This window comes from Sphaeramia orbicularis, chromosome 7 (assembly GCF_902148855.1).
Source record: "Sphaeramia orbicularis chromosome 7, fSphaOr1.1, whole genome shotgun sequence".
NCBI classification, from domain to species: Eukaryota; Metazoa; Chordata; class Actinopteri; order Kurtiformes; family Apogonidae; genus Sphaeramia; species Sphaeramia orbicularis.
Window position 1 is genome coordinate 39,304,648 of NC_043963.1, and position 21,733 is coordinate 39,326,380.

At 38.1% G+C, this 21,733-nt stretch overlaps 2 protein-coding genes across 2 annotated transcripts; both read right to left on the bottom strand.

The window, feature by feature from the left end:
• Positions 1–712: 712 nt before the first annotated feature.
• On the bottom strand, positions 713–21,516 carry LOC115422477 (uncharacterized). The gene is made up of 7 exons (XM_030138828.1): positions 21,192–21,516; positions 19,939–21,048; positions 16,027–16,152; positions 13,083–13,241; positions 10,922–11,615; positions 5,534–5,820; positions 713–2,401 (listed from the first exon to the last, which is right to left on the bottom strand). The coding sequence occupies exons 1-7, from the start codon at positions 21,453–21,455 to the stop codon at positions 1,115–1,117; spliced, it is 3,927 nt and encodes a 1,308-aa protein (XP_029994688.1). The 5' UTR covers positions 21,456–21,516; the 3' UTR covers positions 713–1,114.
• On the bottom strand, positions 10,301–16,302 carry LOC115423098 (nuclear factor 7, ovary-like). Its single transcript, XM_030139816.1, has 2 exons — positions 16,027–16,302; positions 10,301–11,615 (listed from the first exon to the last, which is right to left on the bottom strand). The coding sequence occupies exons 1-2, from the start codon at positions 16,279–16,281 to the stop codon at positions 10,419–10,421; spliced, it is 1,452 nt and encodes a 483-aa protein (XP_029995676.1). The 5' UTR covers positions 16,282–16,302; the 3' UTR covers positions 10,301–10,418.
• Positions 21,517–21,733: the final 217 nt, after the last annotated feature.

The window sequence follows — 21,733 nt, forward strand, 5'->3', positions numbered from 1 at the left end:
CAGATCCATCCACAGATCCATCCAATCCAAAGATCCAACAATCACTTCATAAAACGAAAATTTATAATGCAAGCTATAACTTTGCTAATTAAATAATTAATTTATGTTTACAGAAGTAAGTATGTTTTTCCCGCCACTCCTCCTGGGATGAAGAATTGTGAGGTTTGTCGCATTTCAATGATGTAAAGGTCAGATAAATGCAACCTGGCTGTTCAGACTGAAGTCGCATTACAAACTAGAAGCACTCGGAGAGCGCAGACCTCCGCCAAGGCTGATCAGTGACGCCCCCCGTGGGCCCCCCGACCCCTGATCACCACCAAAATTTAATCATTTCTTCCTTATCCCATTTCCAACAAACCCTGAAAATTTCATCCAAATCTGTCCATAACTTTTTGAGTTATGTTGCACACTAACGGACAGACAAACAAACAAACAAACAAACAAACAAACAAACAAACAAACAAACAAAACAAACAAACAGACAAACAAACAAACAAACCCTGGCAAAAACATAACCTCCTTGGCGGAGGTAAATATTGGTATTGTATCAGATTTAGGACCACATATGAAAGTGGTCTGGGTTGGAAATGAAAATAATTGGATTTGTGCTGTTCAGACTGTCTTTAACAGATCAGATGCAGGTCACCAGGGTACGATTTGTTGGGGGGGGTGGGGGCTATCAACCCCCCCTCTGGTTTTTACATCCCTACTTCTGCTCAAAGAATTTCATCCTCTGGGGGGACAACCAACCAGCTGAAATGAGAGGCAGGTTGTGACAGTTTTCTTACACCTATATCCTACATTAGTGGCTCTAATGTTCACCTGAACTGAACTGTCTGCAGCCTCAAGATTTGCGAATGTCTCCATGCACTGGAGCGTCGTAAAAGGGGGGTAAGATCTGCTGTGTAATGAAGGAACAGAACCCGAGAGATGGACATTGAAAGTATGTAAAGTTTCACTTTCGTTTGACGCCAGTGTTACTTATGTTAGTTATGGACCACCCCCCTGCTCTGAACTCCCCCTCCCAGAAAACACCCTTCCCTGTTTTTTGACAAATCGCACCCTGCAGGTCACATATGGGCAAAAAAATCAGAACGTAGCCTATATCCGCTGTTCAGTACCAGCACACTGTCAGTGGGTTATGATCTGGTTCTTTGTATCTGATGTTAAAATATGCTGACACTGGTACTGACATGGAGCTGCAGCTCATAGTGTGAATACATGTCATGTTGTCTGCGTCATAAAAGCTCAGCTTTTTAGAGGAGCAGTCCAGGTAAATCCCAATCTTCCGAGGTGTGTTTTTGAACGTCAGCATGGTGTTTGCACTGGTGACAAACTTTCTATTTTCATATTTTAAGAAATAATCTTTTATCCCTAGTTTCCAATAGTCCCTATGCCCGACCTCTACCTCCCAGTAACACTGTCCTGAAGTGAACACATTGGTGCTGAATACATTGTATGTATTATCAGGCACTGCAGGAAAACTGTCATGGTATTGATCATGATGGCTTTTAGATCCAAAAAGAGACCCACCACCAGTGGAGAGTGCAGGTGAGCCAAATACGAAACTGGATTTACCCTGTGGTTGTCTAGTGTACCCACTGGGACTAGAAAAGTTGAAGGGGGCATTGAGTGCGGTCCTCAAGGAGGACTGTCCAAAGACAATTTCCGGATTCTGGCTGTTTTTGGGAGCACAATACAAACTACGTCTATCATCAGACACAGATACATTAACGTTATCATTTCTCAGAGACAGCGGTTCTGCTTGAGGCTGGATCACCTGCAGCATCTCCTTCCACATGAAGAACTGTAGGTGACTTTCATATGGACCCAGGAAGAGAGGCCTATTTATCACAGGCAGATCATTTTTTCTTGGTCTGAATGAAGGTTCTGGGGTCTTCATGTCCTTACCCTTGGTCCAGTTTTTTAGGAACCTCTCAGACTCGTCTGTTTTCAGAGCTCCTCTCCACTTCACCTTCAGCTCTCTGTTCTCCATCAGCGCTGTTTCCATTGAACTCAGTTTCTTGATAATTTCTTTAACAGCGTCTTCTTCTTGATTCTTCAGCTCATTTTTGATCTTGTCTTCTCTCTTTCTGAGGAATTGGTGCATTTCCTCAAACTGCTTGTGCATCTGGGACATCAGCTGACGGGATCGCTCTTTGGTTTTTGTTATTTCTTCTCTTTGTTTGTTGGCGAGGCTTTCAATAGCAAGGATATCAGCAGAAATCTTTTCTACACAGTTTTCCAGCTCCTTCCTCAAAGATGCAGCTGCTTCTTTGACTGGTTTAAACTTGTGTCCATCATGCTTTTCTCCGTCTCTGCATATGAGACAGGTTAACTGCTGATCTGTGACACAGAACAGTTTCAGCTTCTCATCATGATCTGGACACAACCACTGGGCCTAAAAAAACAACAAGAGAGAAAAATCTGAAGTCTACTGACAGAACTAATGTTTAGACAAATGGTCCAATAAATGGCAAATGAGGAAGTAACAGCAAAATAATCTGCTACCATATAAACACAGAGCAAAGAACATAGAGACTGCAGTGTATCAGCCTGTCCAGCCATCCATCTTTCTAAATGAGAAATACGTCTGGAATTATGGTGCTTGAATTAAAATACGAAGGCGGGAAGAACAGGTGCAGTAAACAGTAAACCAATCACAGATAAGACAAATGTGCTGCTTTGGTCAGAGAAATTTAAGAATACAGGGTGTAATCTGTAATTTAATCCTTATTTTTGAGTCAAACAACCGACAACAGTTGTAAAGAGATTTGCGGAATTGAAACTGACTTTTGACTCATGACAAAAAGAAGTCGTGAGTATTGCAAAACACCCGCCCCCAGACTCGTGCTTGGTTCAGTATAGAATAGATCAGGGGTGTCAAACTCAGGTCCTTGATGGCCAGTATCCTGCATCTTTTAGATGTTTCCCTCTTCCATCACACCTAGAAGCCATTTCATCGTTATCAGGCTTCTGCAGAACATGATGACGAGCTGATCATTAATTGAACCAGGTGTGGCTGGAAGAGGGAAATATCTAAAACATGCAGGATACTGGCCCTCGATGACCGGAGTTTGACACCTGTGGAATAGATTGTGCATATTCACAGCAAGCTGTCCAATTCCAGACTGTTTTCTCTGTATTGAATCCACTGAGAAACCGGATAGTTGACCAGACTAAGAATGTATGTATTCAAACAAAAATTGAACAAAACCATTGTTATAAATTAATGATAGGACCAAACAGTGTATAATAGTGATCCTTACATACTGTTTTAGCCACAGACTATATTTTGTCATCAGCGTAATCTCAATATAACCTTTTTTCCTTTAATTTTTCCTTTCTTTTTTTTGATAACTGGAGTGTCCACTACTGACCAGTCTCCCCTCTTTGATAGGAGTAGGATATAGCCTACAAATATGTAAAATATGTAAAGAAACTAATAAAAAAATTCCTAATTTCAGACCAAAATAAACTTTTTTGTTCAACTACGAAAATGCGTCAATGAACCCTCTGTTTGAGTCACTGCAAAATGATACTGCAATGAACAGATTCTTGCAGACTTTTTGAATGTTTGCTGGTATTCTAATATGCTTTAATAACATAATATACTACTTTATAATATAATATACCATAATATAATATACTAATTTACTAATATATATACTAATATACTAATTTACTCATTTACTTTAGTATATTTTAGGATATAGAATCTAATATTAATATACATACTTTCTAGATCAGGGGTGTCAAACTCATTTTAGTTCAGGGGCCACATTCAGCCAAATATGATCTGAAGTGGGTCAGACCAGTAAAATAATAACAGAGAAAAAAGTTAAATTACATGATGAAAATGTTTACATATACAACATATACAACGCTTCATAAAAAATGTGAATAACATGAACAACCTGATATATCTTAAAAAATATAAGTGCAATTTGAACACTATTATGTGTCTGTTTATCATTTACACATGTACATCATAACTTACAGATCACAGTGGATCTACAAATACACAAAACATTTAGTAACAGGTAGAATATTGGTAAAACTGCACTGACTTCTCTTGAACATTTCAGGTTGTTCATATTTGTTCATATTATTCATATTTTTTGTGAAAGGATAGTTTCTAGATGTAAACATTTGTATGTAATCTTACTTTTTTATACTCAAACAAAGGCAAACATTTGGAATTGTCATTATTTACAGGTGATTACTGTTCTGACCCACTGTAGATCAAATTGCTCCGTATGTGGAACCTGAACTAAAATGACCTTGACGTCCTCGACTGTTAATACAAGACTTTTTCAAATCTGCTATTTTTTTACCCCAAGACTTTGACTTTATGTACTTTTTGGGCTGAATCCACTGAATCCCCTCCCCCTTACCCCTCCCCCTTGGTTTTGCATGTACATGTGAAGGGGTAGTGTTGTCCTAATTCTCCATTAGATGGAGGTGAAGGGCTAAGGAGATTTTTCAGGACCACACCACAAACAGAGGGGTAGGAGAAATGTCCCATAATTCTGTTCGAATCGTTGGCAAGATGGAGGTAAACACAGCCAAAAAGTGCAGCAGTGTGAAGAAAAAGAAACACACAAATGTACATATTTTCTTCATAAACAACTTAATCATTTGATCGACAGTTTAATGCCATTTCAATGTGTTATAGATCACATTTCTACAGTTTATAGTTGATAGCTGCAAAAAGATGCTCAAATACCATGCAGCAGAGATAGTTACAGCTGCTGATGGCATGATAAATACTTTTGGAAACAAAGTTGTCGGATCTGTTAATAGAGGCATCGATGACTGCTGATGACGTAACAGGTTCGTGACGGGTTGTCCCATTTCATAGGGGAATGTTTCAACCCCTACCCTTTGCAACTCTGTTTCAAGGGGTAGTGCCAAGTGTGCAGGCCAAGGGGGAGGGGTAAGGGGGAGAAGGGGGAGGGCTAAGGGGTGAATTGGGATTGGGCCTTTATACTTGTGTGCCTACTTTTTTGGTTGAGATGGTACCCGTTGTGTGTAGTAGACGAGTTAATTTTAATAAATGAATAAATAAATAACGCTTAATTCGCAGTAAAAATTATGCTTTACTGATAGAAACATTTTGAAAACATATAAAAATCACAAAAGTGCATGGATATCACAAGTTTCACTAGAATCATTCCAGTACTGACCGGTTAGTGAAATCATATCAAATTTTTTATATGCTTTGCTCATATATTTATTATCTTAATAGATGTGCCTTTGAGCATACACTAAAATTCAACTTCATGAAGACTTTCACACAAAATTCCAGACTTTTCAAGGTCTGGAATACATCATTTCAAAATTCCAGACTTTTTAAGACTTTCAAGACCTGTGCAAACACCCTGCAATATCTTCAGTGTAATTTTTGCATTTCACAAATTCTGACTGGTTTGAATCATTTGTTGGGCCATACATTTGACATTACTTTAGTAGAGGTATTTACACCTAAAACTCCAAACAGGAAAAAAAAAAAAAGTGATTAAACACTCACCTCTGGTCTCTCCTGTGTTTGGTCCGGGTTTGTTTTGTGCGCAGCTTCCTTGGCCTTTTCAGCCAGAGTGTTCAGCATGTGGCTGGTTGGTAAACACTTCACTTCGTCTGATGAAGGGAAAGATACTTGACACAGCGGACACTGTGTGGTCAGAGAATCTGTAATACATTTTCTGCAAAAAGAGTGACCACAGAGGAGAGTCACTGGATCAGAGAAGAGACTTAAACAGACGGAACAGGTCAGATCTTCTGCGTAAACAGATGCAGCCATGGCTGGTGGTGGATCCTCTGATATGACTCAACCCTTTTATACCAGTACGTATCAGTTTCCTGGAAACGCCACACCCCATGGTATGGTTATGATAAGACATTTCAGCTTCATTTCATGGCCAGATATTCACTCCACATAAAATAAATAAATGAATGAATGAATGAATGAATGAATGAATAAATGAATGAATAAATAAATAAATAGAATTCACTCCAAATAGCTTTTAGATAAATCTGGAAACAAAAAGGATATAAAAACCATCAATATTTGCTCTGATTTAGACATTGGACTATAATAATTATATAACCCTTTCCCCTAGCAAACTTGTTAGTTTCTTGTTGTAAACAATGTTTGCATACTTTTCTTCACTGAATAAAGATTAAAAATAAATAAATAAATTCACTCCACATGAAATGGAAAAATGCTATATTATCTCTAGAATTTGCCTTTAACAAAAAAAAAAGGACAAAAACCCTGACAATTTATAAACAACTCTTCAAACTGGACTAAATTTACGCTCTTGTATTTTGTTTTCTTTATATCTTTAATATTTTAATCTATCGAGAAAAGAAAATACAACAGAGAGTAAATTTAGTCAATTTTGAAGAGTAGTTTATAAATTATCAGGATTTTTGTTCTTTTTTTTTTTTTTGTTAAAGGCTATAAAAACCATCAATATTTGCTCTGATTTAGACATTGTACTATAATAATTATGTAACCCTTCCCCTGGCAAACTTATTATTTTCTTGTTGTATACAATGTTTGCATACTTTTCTTCATTGAATAAAGATTTAAAAAAAGAAAAAAAAAGAAATATTCACTCCACATGAATGGGAAAAATATTATATCTACTCACTATAATTTGGCTTTAAAAAAAAAAAAAGCACAAAACCCTGACAATTTATAAATAACTCTACAAAATGGACTAAATTTACTCTCTGTTGTATTTTGTTTTCTTTATATCTTTAATATATATATATATATATATATATATATATATATATATATATATATATATATATATATATATATATATATATATATATATATTTTTTTTTTTTTTTTTATGTCTTTAAGCCCTTGCGTTATGTTAATTTATCTCTTTGGATGATTTTTCTTTTTGACATTTTGATTTTTTTTAGAACTATCAATGATTTGTATGCATTTATATCTTCAATAAAGATTCATTTAAAAAAAAATCATTCCACATTGGCGTGATTATAACATAGGCAATATATATTATATTTCTGCTTGTTTTAATGTTATAGGTAAGTCCAAAAAATACATTCACATTTTGGAAGAATGTTCTAGCTCCCATCTGTATGTAATGGAAATGCTGAGAGACAATGACTTAAAATATCAACAACTTTTTTTTTTCCTCAAACACAAAAGTATATATAAAAGTTTGACCTCACATGAAAGGTCAAGGCAAAGATGTATGCATATGTATGTATAGGATCAAAGTACTCTGCAATGTGTCTAAAAGGCTCACACTGAGCCATGCGGTTCTACCTTTTCTTTTTTTAAAATTGAAAATATACAAAAATACAAACAACTTGACATCTGTATTAAAGAACATACAAAGGCACAGGTGCAAACTGGAGTAAATATATAGATATCAACAACCATCAAGACTGCAAATTTTTGAAAAAATAAACAAGAAAAGCACTCGGAGAATGCAGACCTCCTCCAAGACAGAACCCCCCCCCCCCCCCAATCACCACCAAAGTTTAGTAGTTTATTCCTTGTGCCAGTATCAACATTTCCTGAAATTTTCATCCAAATCTGGGGCACTGATCTGCCTTGGCAGAGGTCTGCGCTGTCCGAGTGCTTTTTTGATATTGGGTGGAGTCTGGTGATGTCTGGTAAATTACTAGTCTTTGTCACATCCCTGTCTACTCCGCTCTCTCTCTTTCTCTCTCTCTTTCTCTCTCTCCCTTTCAGTCACACCTCCTCATCAGTTAACTCTGTTCACCTGTTCAGCTCAGCTGAAGCCCATTAGGCTAGGCCTATATATTCACCCCTCTGTCCTCTGTACAGTTGCCAGATTGTTCTACACAGTGAGACTTTCCAGCATTTGATTCTGCCTGGATCCTGATCCTGTTTGTGTTCTTTCCTGACCCGCCCGCCTGCCTGATTCCCTACCTGCCTGCCTGTCCAACCTAGCCTACCAGTCTTCAGCCCCTGGTAACGACCAGCCTTCTCCCGACCACATCTCTCGATCTGTACCCTGGATGTTTGACCCGTCCTCCGTCCCCGGCTACGTCTGCAGCCTGAGCCCTCCTAGTCCCATTTGGATACCCCGGTTCCCAACCCATCGCCTGTCCCTGACTAACCTGCTGTCTGTCCCTAGCCTGTTGCTTGTTTGCCAGTTAATAAAGACTGTTCTTTTTGAACACCTTTATCTGCACTTGGGTCCTTGTTGTATTTGTTTCAGTCTTACAACTTGAAGTTTCAGGATGTTATGATTTTTATTTTATAGTGAACAGTCAAATTAATTGAGCATTATGTTCCAATTACATTACGTTTTGTTTCTGATGTACTTGTATTGCCTCCGCCAAGGAGGTTATATTTTTGCTGGCGTTGGTTTGTTTGTTCGTCTGTCTGTGTGCAAGATAACTCAAAGTTATGGATGGATTTGGATGAAAATTTCAGGAAATGTTGATACTGGCACAAGGAACAAATGATTAAATTTTGGTGGTGATCGGGGCTGGGGGGGCCACGGGAGCCCACTGATCTGCCTTGGCGGAGGTCTGCGTTCTCCGAGTGCTTTTCTAGTTTCAATGTGTAAACACTACTGAAAAGTGTGGTAGTAATCTTTGACCTTTGTGGAAGTCTGCTTTTACTGATTGAAGTCTTTCTGGTTGAAGAAATACAAGTAATTGTTTAGTTTTAAGATTGACTTCAGTTCACTTTCTCACTTATCTTAGCTGACAAAGCTGAACCCCCAATAAAATGTAGAAAAATTAAGTCATTCTTGTGTCTATCCCTTAACACTACTGATATCATGGAGGTATAATCTGGCCTAGGGCCCCTTTAACCCCAGGTATAGACTGGATGGGGGGGTATACTTGTTACACCGGGGCTGTTGGAGTTCACCTGTCAGGGGTCAGAGGTCACAGTGTCTGTTTAACCCTCAGTCAGAGCAGGACCAGGTAAGTCAGTCCACCTGTGCACCTGCAGTACCACTAAGAAGAAAAGGATCCATGTACTGTGGACAAAAGGACTAACACTGGGTAGGAAACACATGGAGTAATACTAATATCAGTCTTCTGGAGGTCCTGCTACATTAATAGGTCAATCTGGTGGTTTACAGTGAAATACATCCACTGTTTTTATACAGAACTCTGAGCAGGACAGTAGTGTTTAACATAAGGACAAACAGGAAGCACCTTCTATACAGCCATACCAAATGTCATGACTCTTCTTCACTTGATATTGTTTTTGTGTGATTTTTCCTGTTCAGTATGGTAAGTAAAAACTCAAAGTTAACCAGTCAAATTTACCACTGTATTGAGTTTATTGATTAGAATGCATTTACACTTAGGTATTTCAGAACCATATCACAGACAAACTACTGGTGCCAGGCACAACAAACCCCGCCCCTCGTATGTATTGTATCTTATTTTGGCATCGATGCAGCTGATGCCATCATGTCTATGCATGTGCCAAGTTTGAAGTAAATTGAAACAAAATTGATGTTTTTATAGACATGAAATTTCACCCATTATAAGTAAATGGGAAAAGAAAAAAAACATTAAGAAAATTCATAAAGAATTGGAACTTTGACCTACTTTTCTTGAAATGTAATCACATTTATTCTGGGTCTCTGAAAATCTATAAACCCAGTTTGGTATAAATTCAAACAACAGTTTTGTTGCTACAGCCATTTGAAATTCCATCCATTATAAGTAAATGGGGAAAAAAACATTTTGAAAATTCCAAAAAATTTGAACTTTGACCCACTGTTCCCAAAATGTAATGAAATCTATTCTGGGTCACTGGCAATCTATAAACCCAATCTGGTATGAATTCAACCAATAGTTTTGCTGCTAGATTATTCGTAAACAAACAAAGAAACAAACTGAACCAAAAACAATACCCCTTGCCTCTACTTCAGGGGGCGGGGTAATAAAAAAAAAATGGAAATGAATCAAGCAAAACACTGACTATTCACTGAAAATTCTGGACATTATCCTCTATTGCTGATAAGGAGAACATGGAGTCACTGTGTTTAGCAAATAAAACCACTCCAGTAAAATTGACTAAAAGTTACAGAATGACAACACAATAATGCAAAGTTATTTAATCATCCAAATTCATACCATGCATTTGACAACCACTGTCTTAATGTCTTAACCGCTGTCTCAATAGGTAAAAGATAACCATCATCATTTCTGGGAACATTTTATCCCTGTGCTGCAGTTGCTGGATGTTTCCTTGATACCATAACACTATCACTGAAAGGTGATTTTGATAATTTGCTCCTGTTTTTTCTTTTTTTTTAAATCTGCAAAATACTTGTATTTTCTGGCACTGAAAATGTACAATATAAGCCTGTTCCATGTGCTATTATCTGATAACTATTTCTCCTGCAGATGCGTATGTCCACTGTTCAGTACCAGCACACTGTCAGTGGGTTATGATCTGGTTCTTTGTATCTGATGTTAAAATATGCTGACACTGGTACTGACATGGAGCTGCAGCTCATAGTGTGAATACGTGTCATGTTGTCTGCATTATAAAAGCTCAGCTTTTTAGAAGAGCAGTCCAGGTAAATCCCAATCTTCCGGGGTGTGTCTGTGACAGTTAACTCTGTGATTGTTTTTGGATTACAGGCTGCATGCTTATAGTTTTCATATTGTAAGAAATAATCTTTTATCCCTAGTTTCCAATAGTCCCTATGGCCGACCTCTACCTCCCAGTAACACTGTCCTGAAGTGAACTCATCAGTGCTGAATGCATTGTATGTATTATCAGGCACTGCTGGAAAAATGTTTGTGTATTGATCATAATGGCTTGTGGATGAACCAAAGGCTGGAGAACTGAAAAAGAGTCCTGTCTGTCCAAACATGTTCTGCTGATTCTGGCTGCATTTGGGAGCACAATACAAACTACGTCTATCATCAGACACAGACACATTAACATTATCATTTCTCAGAGACAGCAGTTCTGCTCGAGGCTGGATCACCTGCAGCATCTCCTTCCACATGAAGAACTGCAGGTGACTTTCATATGGACCCAGGAAGAGAGATGTATTAATCACATCCAGATCGTTTGCTCTTGATCTGAATAAATGTTCTGGGGTCTTCATGCAGTTACCCTCAGTCCACTTTTTTAGGAACCTCTCAGGGTCAGTAATTTTCAGAACCGCTGCGCCCTTCACCTCCAGCTCTCTGTTCTCCGTCAGCGCTGCTTCCATTGAAATCAGCCTCTTGGTCATTTCTTCAACAGCGTCTTCCTCTTGATTCTTCAGCTCATTTTTGATCTCGTCTTCTCTCTTTCTGAGGAATTGGTGCATTTCCTCAAACTGCTTGTGCATCTGGGACATCAGCTGACGGGACCGCTCTTTGGTTTTTGTTATTTCTTCTCTTTGTTTGTTGGCAAGGCTTTCAATTGCAAGGATATCAGCAGGAAGGGTCTCCATGCCCGTTTCCAGCTCCTTCCTCAAAGATGCAGCTGCTTCTTTGACTGGTTTAAACTTGTGTCCATCATGCTTTTCTCCGTCTCTGCATATGATACATGTTAACTGCTGATCTGTGACACAGAACAGTTTCAGCTTCTCATCATGATCTGGACACAACCACTGGGCCTAAGAAAAAAAAAAAAACAAGCAAGAAAAATCAAATGTTGAGACAGAAAAATAATTTGGTGCTTTATAGAGTAGAATACATAAAAGCTGTAAAATGACAAAAATGTGCATGTTTTCAAACAGAAATGATCCCAAACTGTTCTAATAAATGCTGACATGATTAAAGTGTGTATATTACTAGTCACTAAATCTTATTTAATAATTATTTTGCACCATTTTGTCATTCATTCATTTAAACCCTCAGAAAACCGTCACTTTCAATAATACAGAGGTACATAAAGACAAATACATAAAATAAGAATAAAGTAAAGACCGTGAGATTGACAGGTGGATCGGGTTGGTGTCTGCAGTGATGTGAACGCTAAACTGGTCTGTTGAGGTGAAGCGGGAGCTAAGCCGAAAGGTGAAGCTCTCGATCTACCTGTCAATCTGCATTCTGGCCCTCACTTATGGTCATGAACTCTGGGTAATGACAGAAAGAATGAGGCTGCAAGTTCAAGCGGCCAAAATTAGGCTACGTTCAGACAGCAGGTCTTAATGCACAATTCGGATTTTTTGTGAAATCCGATTTTTTGTGTGCTCGTTCATATTACAAATGAAAAGCGACTTCTATCAGTTCTCAGCATGAACTGAATGTGACCCTGAAGTGACCCGCATGCGCAAAAGAGGGCCTGACATAATACGTGACCACGCAGCACGCACTGTGTTTACGGAAGTAAATATAGAGGCATCTCATATCAGCATGTGTGTGGCACTGATAAAGTTTCTCTACAACTGAAGTCAGCACCATTACAGTCAAATAATTTTAAGCAGAAGATTAAAAAACAAAAGAGAGAGCCAGGTTTTTTGCTTTGGCCTTTCGTGGTGCAATGGCTGCTACGTCTGTACAATGGAGTATTTGGATGCAGAGTCAGGAGTGGTGGATAGTGATGTTAGCGGCTTCACTGACACAGACTGCATTCATAATTTTCAAATGACAAGAAGAACATTTAAATATATCTGAAACCACCTCTCCGTAACACTCTCACAACAAGACACTCATCTCCGGCAACCTATATCTGTTCGCAAGTGTGTTGCAGTCGGCTGTACTGGCATTTCTTGATGTAAAGGTCGGATAAATGTGACCTGGATGTTCAGACTGACGTCGCATTGCGAAATATCTGATATCTATTGGATCTAGGACGACATACAAAAGTGGCCTGAGTCGGATTTGTAGCAAATCAGATTTGTTCCGTTCAAACTGTCTTCAACAGGTCAGATACAGGTCAAATAAAATAGCGGCAAAAAAAAAATCTGATTTGGGCCACATTTGGCTGCAGTCTGAACATAGCCTAAGTTTCCTTCGCAGGCTCAGCCGTACAGATAGGCTGAGGAGCTTGGACATCTGGGAGGGACTCGGAGCAGAGCCGCTGCTCCTCCATGTCGAGAGGAGTCAGCTGAGGTGGTTTGGGCATCTAGTGAGGATACCCTCTGGACGCCTCCTTGGGGAGGTGTTTCGGGCATGGAGGAGACCTCGGGGCCCACCCAGGACACACTGGAGAGACCTGGGAACACCTCGAGATTCCCCTGGAAGAGCTGGTGGAAGAGGCTGGGGAAGGGGCTGTCTGGGCTTCTCTGCTGGGGCTGCTGCCCTCACGACCCGGACCCAGATAAGCGGATGAAGACGGTACGGTAAAGACCGTGAGGCATAATAATATCAAATAAGACAAACCACAGTTGTACAGTGGTAAATATGGTAAGAAAAACTTAAAAGAAAAAGTTATTTTAATGACCCTTAAAAGTAAAAATAGTTTCAAAAGGGCAATTAAATGAATAAAATGATCAATTAAACTCTGAAAATGTCTCATTGGTATTAGTGATGCTACTTTAAAGCAGGCTTTCTAAAATGGGGGTACCAGTACCTCCAGAGGTACTTGGAACAAGCCCAGGGGGTTCTTGAATTTTTTTGGGGGAAAAATACATTAAATAAGTCATAATGTTCTGAATACAAAATAAATAATGAGAATTAATGCTGAAATATAAAACACAATAAATACATTCATATAATAAAACTGACACTCCTGATTTATTTCATTTCAATATTTTATTATTATTATTATTATTATTATTATTATTATTATTATTATTATTATTATTACCTCCGCCAAGGAGGTTATGTTTTTGCCAGGGTTTGTTTGTTTGTTTGTCTGTCCGTTAGTGTGCAACATAACTCAAAAAGTTATGGACAGATTTGGATGAAATTTTCAGGGTTTGTTGGAAATGGGATAAGGAAGAAATGATTAAATTTTGGTGGTGATCGGGGGTGGGGGGGCCCACGGGGGGGGCCACTGATCAGCCTTGGCGGAGGTCTGCGCTCTCCGAGTGCTTCTAGTTATTGTCTGTCATCTTGTTTAAGTTTTGGTAACATTTTAAGAACATTTCTATTTCATATTGTTCAAGATGAGTTTATTTGAGTAATTAAGTAATTACCTCCGCCAAGGAGGTTATGTTTTTGCCAGGGTTTGTTTGTTTGTTTGTCTGTTTGTTTGTTTGTCTGTCTGTTAGTGTGCAACATAACTCAAAAAGTTATGGACAGATTTGGATGAAATTTTCAGGGTTTGTGGGAAATGGGATAAGAAAGAAATGATTAAATTTTGGTGGTGATTGGGGGTGGGGGGGCCCACGGGGGGGTCCACTGATCAGCCTTGGCGGAGGTCTGCGCTCTCCGAGTGCTTCTAGTTATTTTTTGTTGATGAAAGGTTCATTTATTCATTAATGACCATTTAATTTATTTTTCTTATCAATGAAAGACGACACTTTTCAGTTGATATTTTGCACAAAATTTTCTTACAAAGATTATTTATTTTTAATATATTAAAGTTAAATATATGTTGTTCATTTACAAAATATAAACAGACACCTTTGGCACAGGAACAAATTTTGCCTAATTTTTTCAATCAAAAATACTTAAGTGAGAGTTGGGGGTACTTGGCTAAAATATATATATTTCAGGGGTTACTCCGCAGTAAAAAGTTTGAGAACCACTGCTTTAAAGGATTGTTAGAGTTGATTTGAGTAAATAGGGCGTAGTTACTTAAGGAAGAACTTCCTGACTGGTATCTTTGGTGAGAGGACTGGTTATGGTTATGGTTATCAGTATTCCAGAAGAAATCTCATAGACAGGAGGGATGCTTATGTAAAACGGCTTTATTAATAAATAAAAAAGTGGTGTCAGGCACAACAAACCCCACCCCTTGCACGCATTGTAGCTTATTTTGGCATCAATCCAGCTGATGTCATCATGTCCATGCGTGTGCTGATGTCAGCATATCAATTACCTCTATATATGTGCCAAGTTTGAAGTAAACTGAAACAAAATTATAAGAAAATCAAAAAAACATTTTTTTTAATTCATAAAAATTGAAACTTTGACTACTTTTCTCAAAATCTAATCACATCTATTCTGGGTCACTGGCAATCTATAAACCCAGTTTGGTATGAATTCAACCAATAGTTTTGCAGCTACTGACATTAGAAATGTTGCCCATTGTAAATACATGGGGGAAATAAGGATTCTAAAAATTCATAAGAAATTGGAACTTTGACCTACTTTTCCCAAAATGTAGGGAGATCTATTCGAGGTCACTTGCAATCTATAAACCAAATTTGGTATGAATTTGACCAATAGTTTTGCAGCTACAGATATTTGAACGTTTGCCCCCATTATAAGCAAATAGGAAAAATTTTTTTTAAAAATTCATACAAAATTTTAACTTTGACCTACTTTTCCCAGAATGTAATGAGATCTATTCTTGGTCAGTCACAATCTATGAACCAAATATGTTATGAATTCAAGCAATAGTTTTGCTGCTAGAGTGTTCACAAACTGAACGAAAAACAATACACTCCCCCCCACCCCCTCGTTTTGTGTGTGTGTGTGTGTGTGTGTGTGTGTGTGTGGGGGGGCTGTTAATAAATACAAACTGATGTTGGTCTCTTTTTGTTGCAGGAGCAGATAAGCCAGACAGTGGTGATTCTCATATAACCTGTGATTAATGTTAATACTGAATGATGTATTTCATCGAATGTTTCTGGGTTAAATTGGTCACCTGACCATAAATAACATCCACGTACTCTATCATTATTATTCTTATTATTATAAATAATTAAGCTCCTGATTTGTTTGTGAAGAGAAAACATTGCCAGTCTCAGCTCAGACATTAATGAGTGGATATGAACATTAAAATTCAGTCTGTTTTTGGACACCCAACAGTTGAATGCTTCTCTTTGTTGCGTCCAAACACTGAAAAGGATCACGCACATTTTTTTCCCTGGCAGAAAATCTGTGCTTCTCCAGGTTACATCATGTAATGTGAAGAGTATTATTGGAGTTATTTCCATCATGCCCAGTGCTGACTAACCCCAGACCCACCTCTGCTCTGTCGTGGCTCTGTTTGGTTTCCTCCTTCGCCTTTTCAGCCAGACTCTTCAGGATGTGGCTGGTTGGTAAACACTTCACTTCCTCTGGTGATGGTAAAGAAGTTCGACACTGTGGACACTGTGTGATCGGACAATCTGTTATACATTTTCTGCAAAAAGAGTGACCACAGAGGAGAGTCAGTGGATCAGAGAAGAGAGTTAAACAGATGGAACAGGTCAGGTCCTGTGCGTAAACAGCTGCAGCCATGGTTCACAGTGACACTGAAGGTCCTCCCTCTGCTCTGACTACGCACTTTTATTCACTTAAGTTTCTGTTTCCCTGTAAAGCCACACCCCGTGGCTTAGATATGATGACACTTCCTCTGATATTCATCCCATTTAATGCTAAAATAATATCCATAATACCATATTGTTGTGCTTACAAAATAATAACAGGAGGAAAATAATAGGAAGAAAATACATGTTTTATTTGTTGTGGTGAAACCCACAAATATTAATACTCAGATAAACTAAGTACAATAGCACACTCTACTGGTCACAACCAGACTGGACTGAATCTGAGCATTGTATCTGCATAAATGTAAACTATTCCATTTAGTTGGATGTTTTAGGTTATAGGTACATGTCATGGAAATAATTTAACCCTTAAAGACTTGGACCTCTTATTCTGTTGACTTTCAAATTCTATTTTTTTCACGTCTAACCACTCCTAAGTGCTTTATTTAATATATCATTCCATATATCACATCACAGCACATCATCAAGGTTCAAGGTTACTTTATTTATACCTGTGGGTAGATTTGTTTTGCAGACATAGTGATTGCCTTTGGCATTACAACAAAACCTACACTGAACCTATTAGGCAGGTACTTGATCAAGTGTCAAGACAAGACAAAAAGTGCTCAGTGTTCCACCATTCATCAGTATAGCAGCATGGATAAGTAGAAGAATTAAATTAATAAATAAGAACAAATAAATAAAAACAAGATGCAATAAAACACAATAAAAACCTCCAGAAGATAAAAACAGTCTCTGGGATAAAAACCAAGATAACAACATAAAATTTAAAAATTAGAAGTCACAATAATAATAAATAGAGCAAAGAAATAGGATAAATAACTAAAATAAGTAAATAAAGTGTAATGTCACTATTTCTTATTGAGCTCAGTGACAGCGACAGGAACAAAGCTGTTTTTATAACGCTGTGTCCTGCACCTTGGGACTAAAAACCTCATATCATATCATATCATATCATATCATATCATATCATATCATATCATATCATATCATATCATATCACATCACATCACATCTCTCATATATCTCACATCTCATCACAGCACATCACATGATATCATATCATATATTCAGTGCCAATGAAAACACAACACTTGAATATGTTTTATTGTTCCTGAGCTGCATCAGTATGTTTCAGTTTCACCTGTATAAGATAATCCCAGACAATTTCTTAACAACCTGAGACAGGTTGAGCTATTATCATGCTTGAATGAACTTGTCTGCATTCATAAGACTTGTTTTTCTCATTGCTCAGCAATGAACTGCTCAACTTAAGGAACTGTGGTCAGTTAAGGAGTGGTCATGTTCTGTATATAAAGGCAAACTGAAAAGCAATAAAATCATTTGCAATAACTCAGCGATGCCTAGACTGACACATGACCACAGATGCCGTGCTATGGGGCTCCTGGAGGCCAGAATCTCTGCTCGGCAGGTGGCACGCCGTTTTGGATGCAATGTGTCCACCATAGTCAGAATGCAACAGAGGCATGAAGAAACTGGCTCAACTGCAGACAGACCTCGCCCTGGACGAGCACGTGTGACCACGCCACAGCAGGATTACTACATTGAGCTGCAGCACCTCCGGGACCGCTTTGTGACTTTTGGTTTTGGGGGTCCTTGAGTTTCTTTCTTTATCCTTATTTTTTGTCAACAAATTTGGATGTGATTTTTTATTTTTACTGTATAGAAATGGCCTATGATTAATTCCAAAGAGCTTATGGAATAAAAATCCTCATCGATTTAAAAAAATATAAGAATCTTCAAGTGTTGCGTTTTCATTGGCACTGAGTATATCATATCATATATCATATCATATCATATCATATCATATCAATACTAAAACTGTTTCATCCTTGTTCCCCTCCCACACATACTATCTCTGTCCAAAAACCTTAAAATCTGGAAAAAGAACTGGACATTGAAAATAACTGATGTATGGCTAAGTGCTTGGAAAACTCAGTTGTCCTCCACTAATTCTTGGACATGGAAAGACTTTTGTTGGAAAAACCTGATCCGTTTTTTTTTTTTTTTTTTTTACTCCTAAACAGAAGGCCGAACAGACTGGCACTCAGCAGTGCTGCTGGAGAGAATGCGGGGGAACCATGGGCCACGCCCATGTTTTCTGGGCCTGCCCCTCTATCCAGACTTACTGGAAGGAAGAATCTACAATCATCTCTAAAGTTTTGGGTTTTAAAATCAACACGTCATTCACTTCCCTTTTTCTTGGCCATGAACCTGATGGTCTTAGTAAGAATGACACTTACCTCCTAAAGGTCTTGCTGGCAGCGAGTAAAAAGACCACTACAAAATACTGTCTTAAGAGAGAATGTCCACCGATGACTGTCTTTACCAATATTGTAAAACATCTCCATTTACTAGAACAGATGACCTACACAGTACGACTGCAGAAAGAACTGGGTGAAGAAAGGTGGGAAAAATGATGCCTTTACAAAACCTGTGAGACAAACTTGTAAACCAATAAGTGTAAAAATTGTGTTGTCTAAGCAATGCGATCTTTATAACCCTTTGACCTCACAACCTGTTTGTTCTGTTTTTTTTTTTATATCTGTTAAACTTTCAGAAGAGTTTAAAAAAAAAACTTAAAAATCACAGAAGCCCCTTCTTGTTTCACATCAGACTGCTTAGCACTGTCTGAAAATGTAGTAAGAATAAACCGCTCACAAGACAATCCTGACTCTTAGTTTTTGTCAGATTCTCATCATCCAATAACTATTTTCTCTGTACACCAGCAGAAAGCTTGTGGCACATTGTTGTTGTTTTTACAAGTTTCAACATGTAAAAAATGTCTCAGTTGTGAAAGTGTTATAAGAATCCAACTGCAAAACTGATCAGATCTGTAAGTGTTAAATGCTAAATGAATGTAAATATTTAAAAAAAAAAAAAAAAAATAGTGTTATTAGGAGCATGCATTGTGTTGATGAGAGTGCAGAAATAAAAAGAAACAATTCAGAAAGCATTTGGATTTTATTTTATTATTGATGTTCACTTTTATACATGTTTAGTGAAAATAAATCTAACAAAAAAGCACAAACCAATCACGCAAAAGTAACATTCTTTGGCTTTTATTTGTTGCCAATTTCTGAGTTTTACTTTCTATGTTTTATTTAACATTTCATTCTAACATCTGTTCATTTCCATCCAAAGAAGCAACATAACACGGTAACAGTAACATAAGCCTCCGTAATGTCAAAGTATATCCAACTACAGACTTTCCTAACTGTTATGAACAATAATTACAGTAAACCATATGTCTCCTTGTGCTTATTTGTCCAATGTGTATCAAACTCTCCATTAACATCAGCTCAGTGGAGTCTGTGCATTATATTAAAACCCATTTAACAACAACTTTATACAGATTTATCCAGTTTCTTTTACTATGTTCCTCCTTTTTTGTTTTAACTTTGCTTTTTGGTGTATTTTGTCCTTCTTTTACATGCTAATTATTCACTGTTTTCATGTTGTGTAGTATTTTACTTTGACAAACACCTTGTAAATCTGGTTTATTATATTAATGTTATTATTTGATCAGTATATTCTAGATCATTACTGCCAGGGTCTGCAGGTTCCCAGTAAAACCAGTACCTCAGTACCAGCACACGGTCAGTGGTGTGTGATCTGGATTGCTTTGAGAAACTTTAAAATATGCCGACACCTGTGAGGGCATCGAACTCAGCCTGATGGTTTCAATATGCTTCATTTTGTCTGCATCATAGAAGGAGAGTTCCTTAGATGAGCAGTTGAGGTAAATGCCAATCCTGCGAGGTCTGCCTGTAAATTTTAGTGTTTCATAACTGTCTTCTATGCAGATTTCATAGGTATTGCCCTCCATTGTTAGGAAATTGTTTTCTATTCCTAATTCCCAAGAAGTCAGTTCCCCAACATCTATCTCCCAGTAATGCTGTCCTGCAAATGTATCGATACTATTGGTGAAGTATGGCTGAGTTGGCTTACGTCCATAATAATCAGAGGATCTTTTTGTGTTACAGAAAATCAAACTTCGTTGATCTTCGGACACACACAAACTTGTATCATCATTTCTGAGTGACAGCATTTCCTCCCGAGGTTTGATGACCTGAAGCATCTCCTTCCACACAAAAAACTGCAGGTGACTTTCATAAGGCCCCAGAGAAATGGAGGCTTTTTCCACTTGGAAGTTTTCTGTCTTCGACTTGAAGGTATTCTTCGCTGTCTTTGTCGTGTCGTCATCAGTCCAGGTCTCTAAAAACCTCTCTGTCTCTTTGTTTTCCAGAATAGACGCCACATTTCCTTCCAGCTCTCTATTCTCAGACAAAGCTGTTTCTAGACTATTCAACCTCCATCTCATCTTCTTGAGAGCATCTTCTTCTTTGTTTTTCAGTTCATCATTTATCTCCTTTTGTCTTTTTCTCAGAAACATGTGCATTTCCTCAAACTGGGTGTTAATGTGGGTCTTCAGCTGGTTACAGCTCTCTGTTGTCTTGATCATTTCTTCTCTCTGTGTGTTGGCTATGCCCTCCAGACCTCTGATATCAGCAGAGACCTGTAGCATGAACATGTCCAGATCCTTCCTCAGAGACGCAGCTGCTTCTTTGACTGGTTTAAACTTGTGCTCTTCATGTCTCTCACTATCTCTGCAGATAATACAGGTCAACTGTTGGTCTGTGACGCAGAATAATTTCAACTTTTCCTCATGTTCGAGGCAAAACCATTCAGTCTCCTTAAGTGATTAAAAGTGGAGGGGGAAAGAACAACACAAATACGATTTAGAGAAAATTTAAAAAAAACAAACAAAAACACTACAAATGCTTGTGCTGCTGTAAAAATGTATTACAATGACAAAATCACATTATAGTCACTTACCTCCTTCTCATTTCTGTATTCCCTTTTCAACTTGGCAGCTTCTTTGCTTTTTTCAGCAAGACTTTTTAAGATGTGATTGGTTAGAAGATAGTTTCCTTCTGTCGGCACAGGTGTGCGGCAATGTGGACAATGCTGCTGTTTATCCAGAGAGAGTGTGATGCATTCTCTGCAGAATGAATGTCCACAGAGGAGGATGACTGGATCAGTGAAGACACTCAAACAAATAGAACAAGTCAGATCCTCAGACAAAGACGCAGAAGCCATGACTGCTTCTGTTCTCTTTACTCTGCTTTGCAGACCGAGCGGGAGAATTTCAAAGTTTGGTTTCTATTTCTCAGGAAAGCCCCACGTGGCTCCCACAACGGTTCAGGAAGTACCAGAGCCGCTCTAGCAGCTAAGCCACCCGCATGCGCGAAACTACGTCACAACTTCCGTTCCAACGTTTTAATTTACGATCTTCAAAAAGTGTTCTGAGTATAGGCAGAGAGTCCGCCAATAGTATACTTTATTATTGTCATTCAGAACATACATTCAAGTGTAGT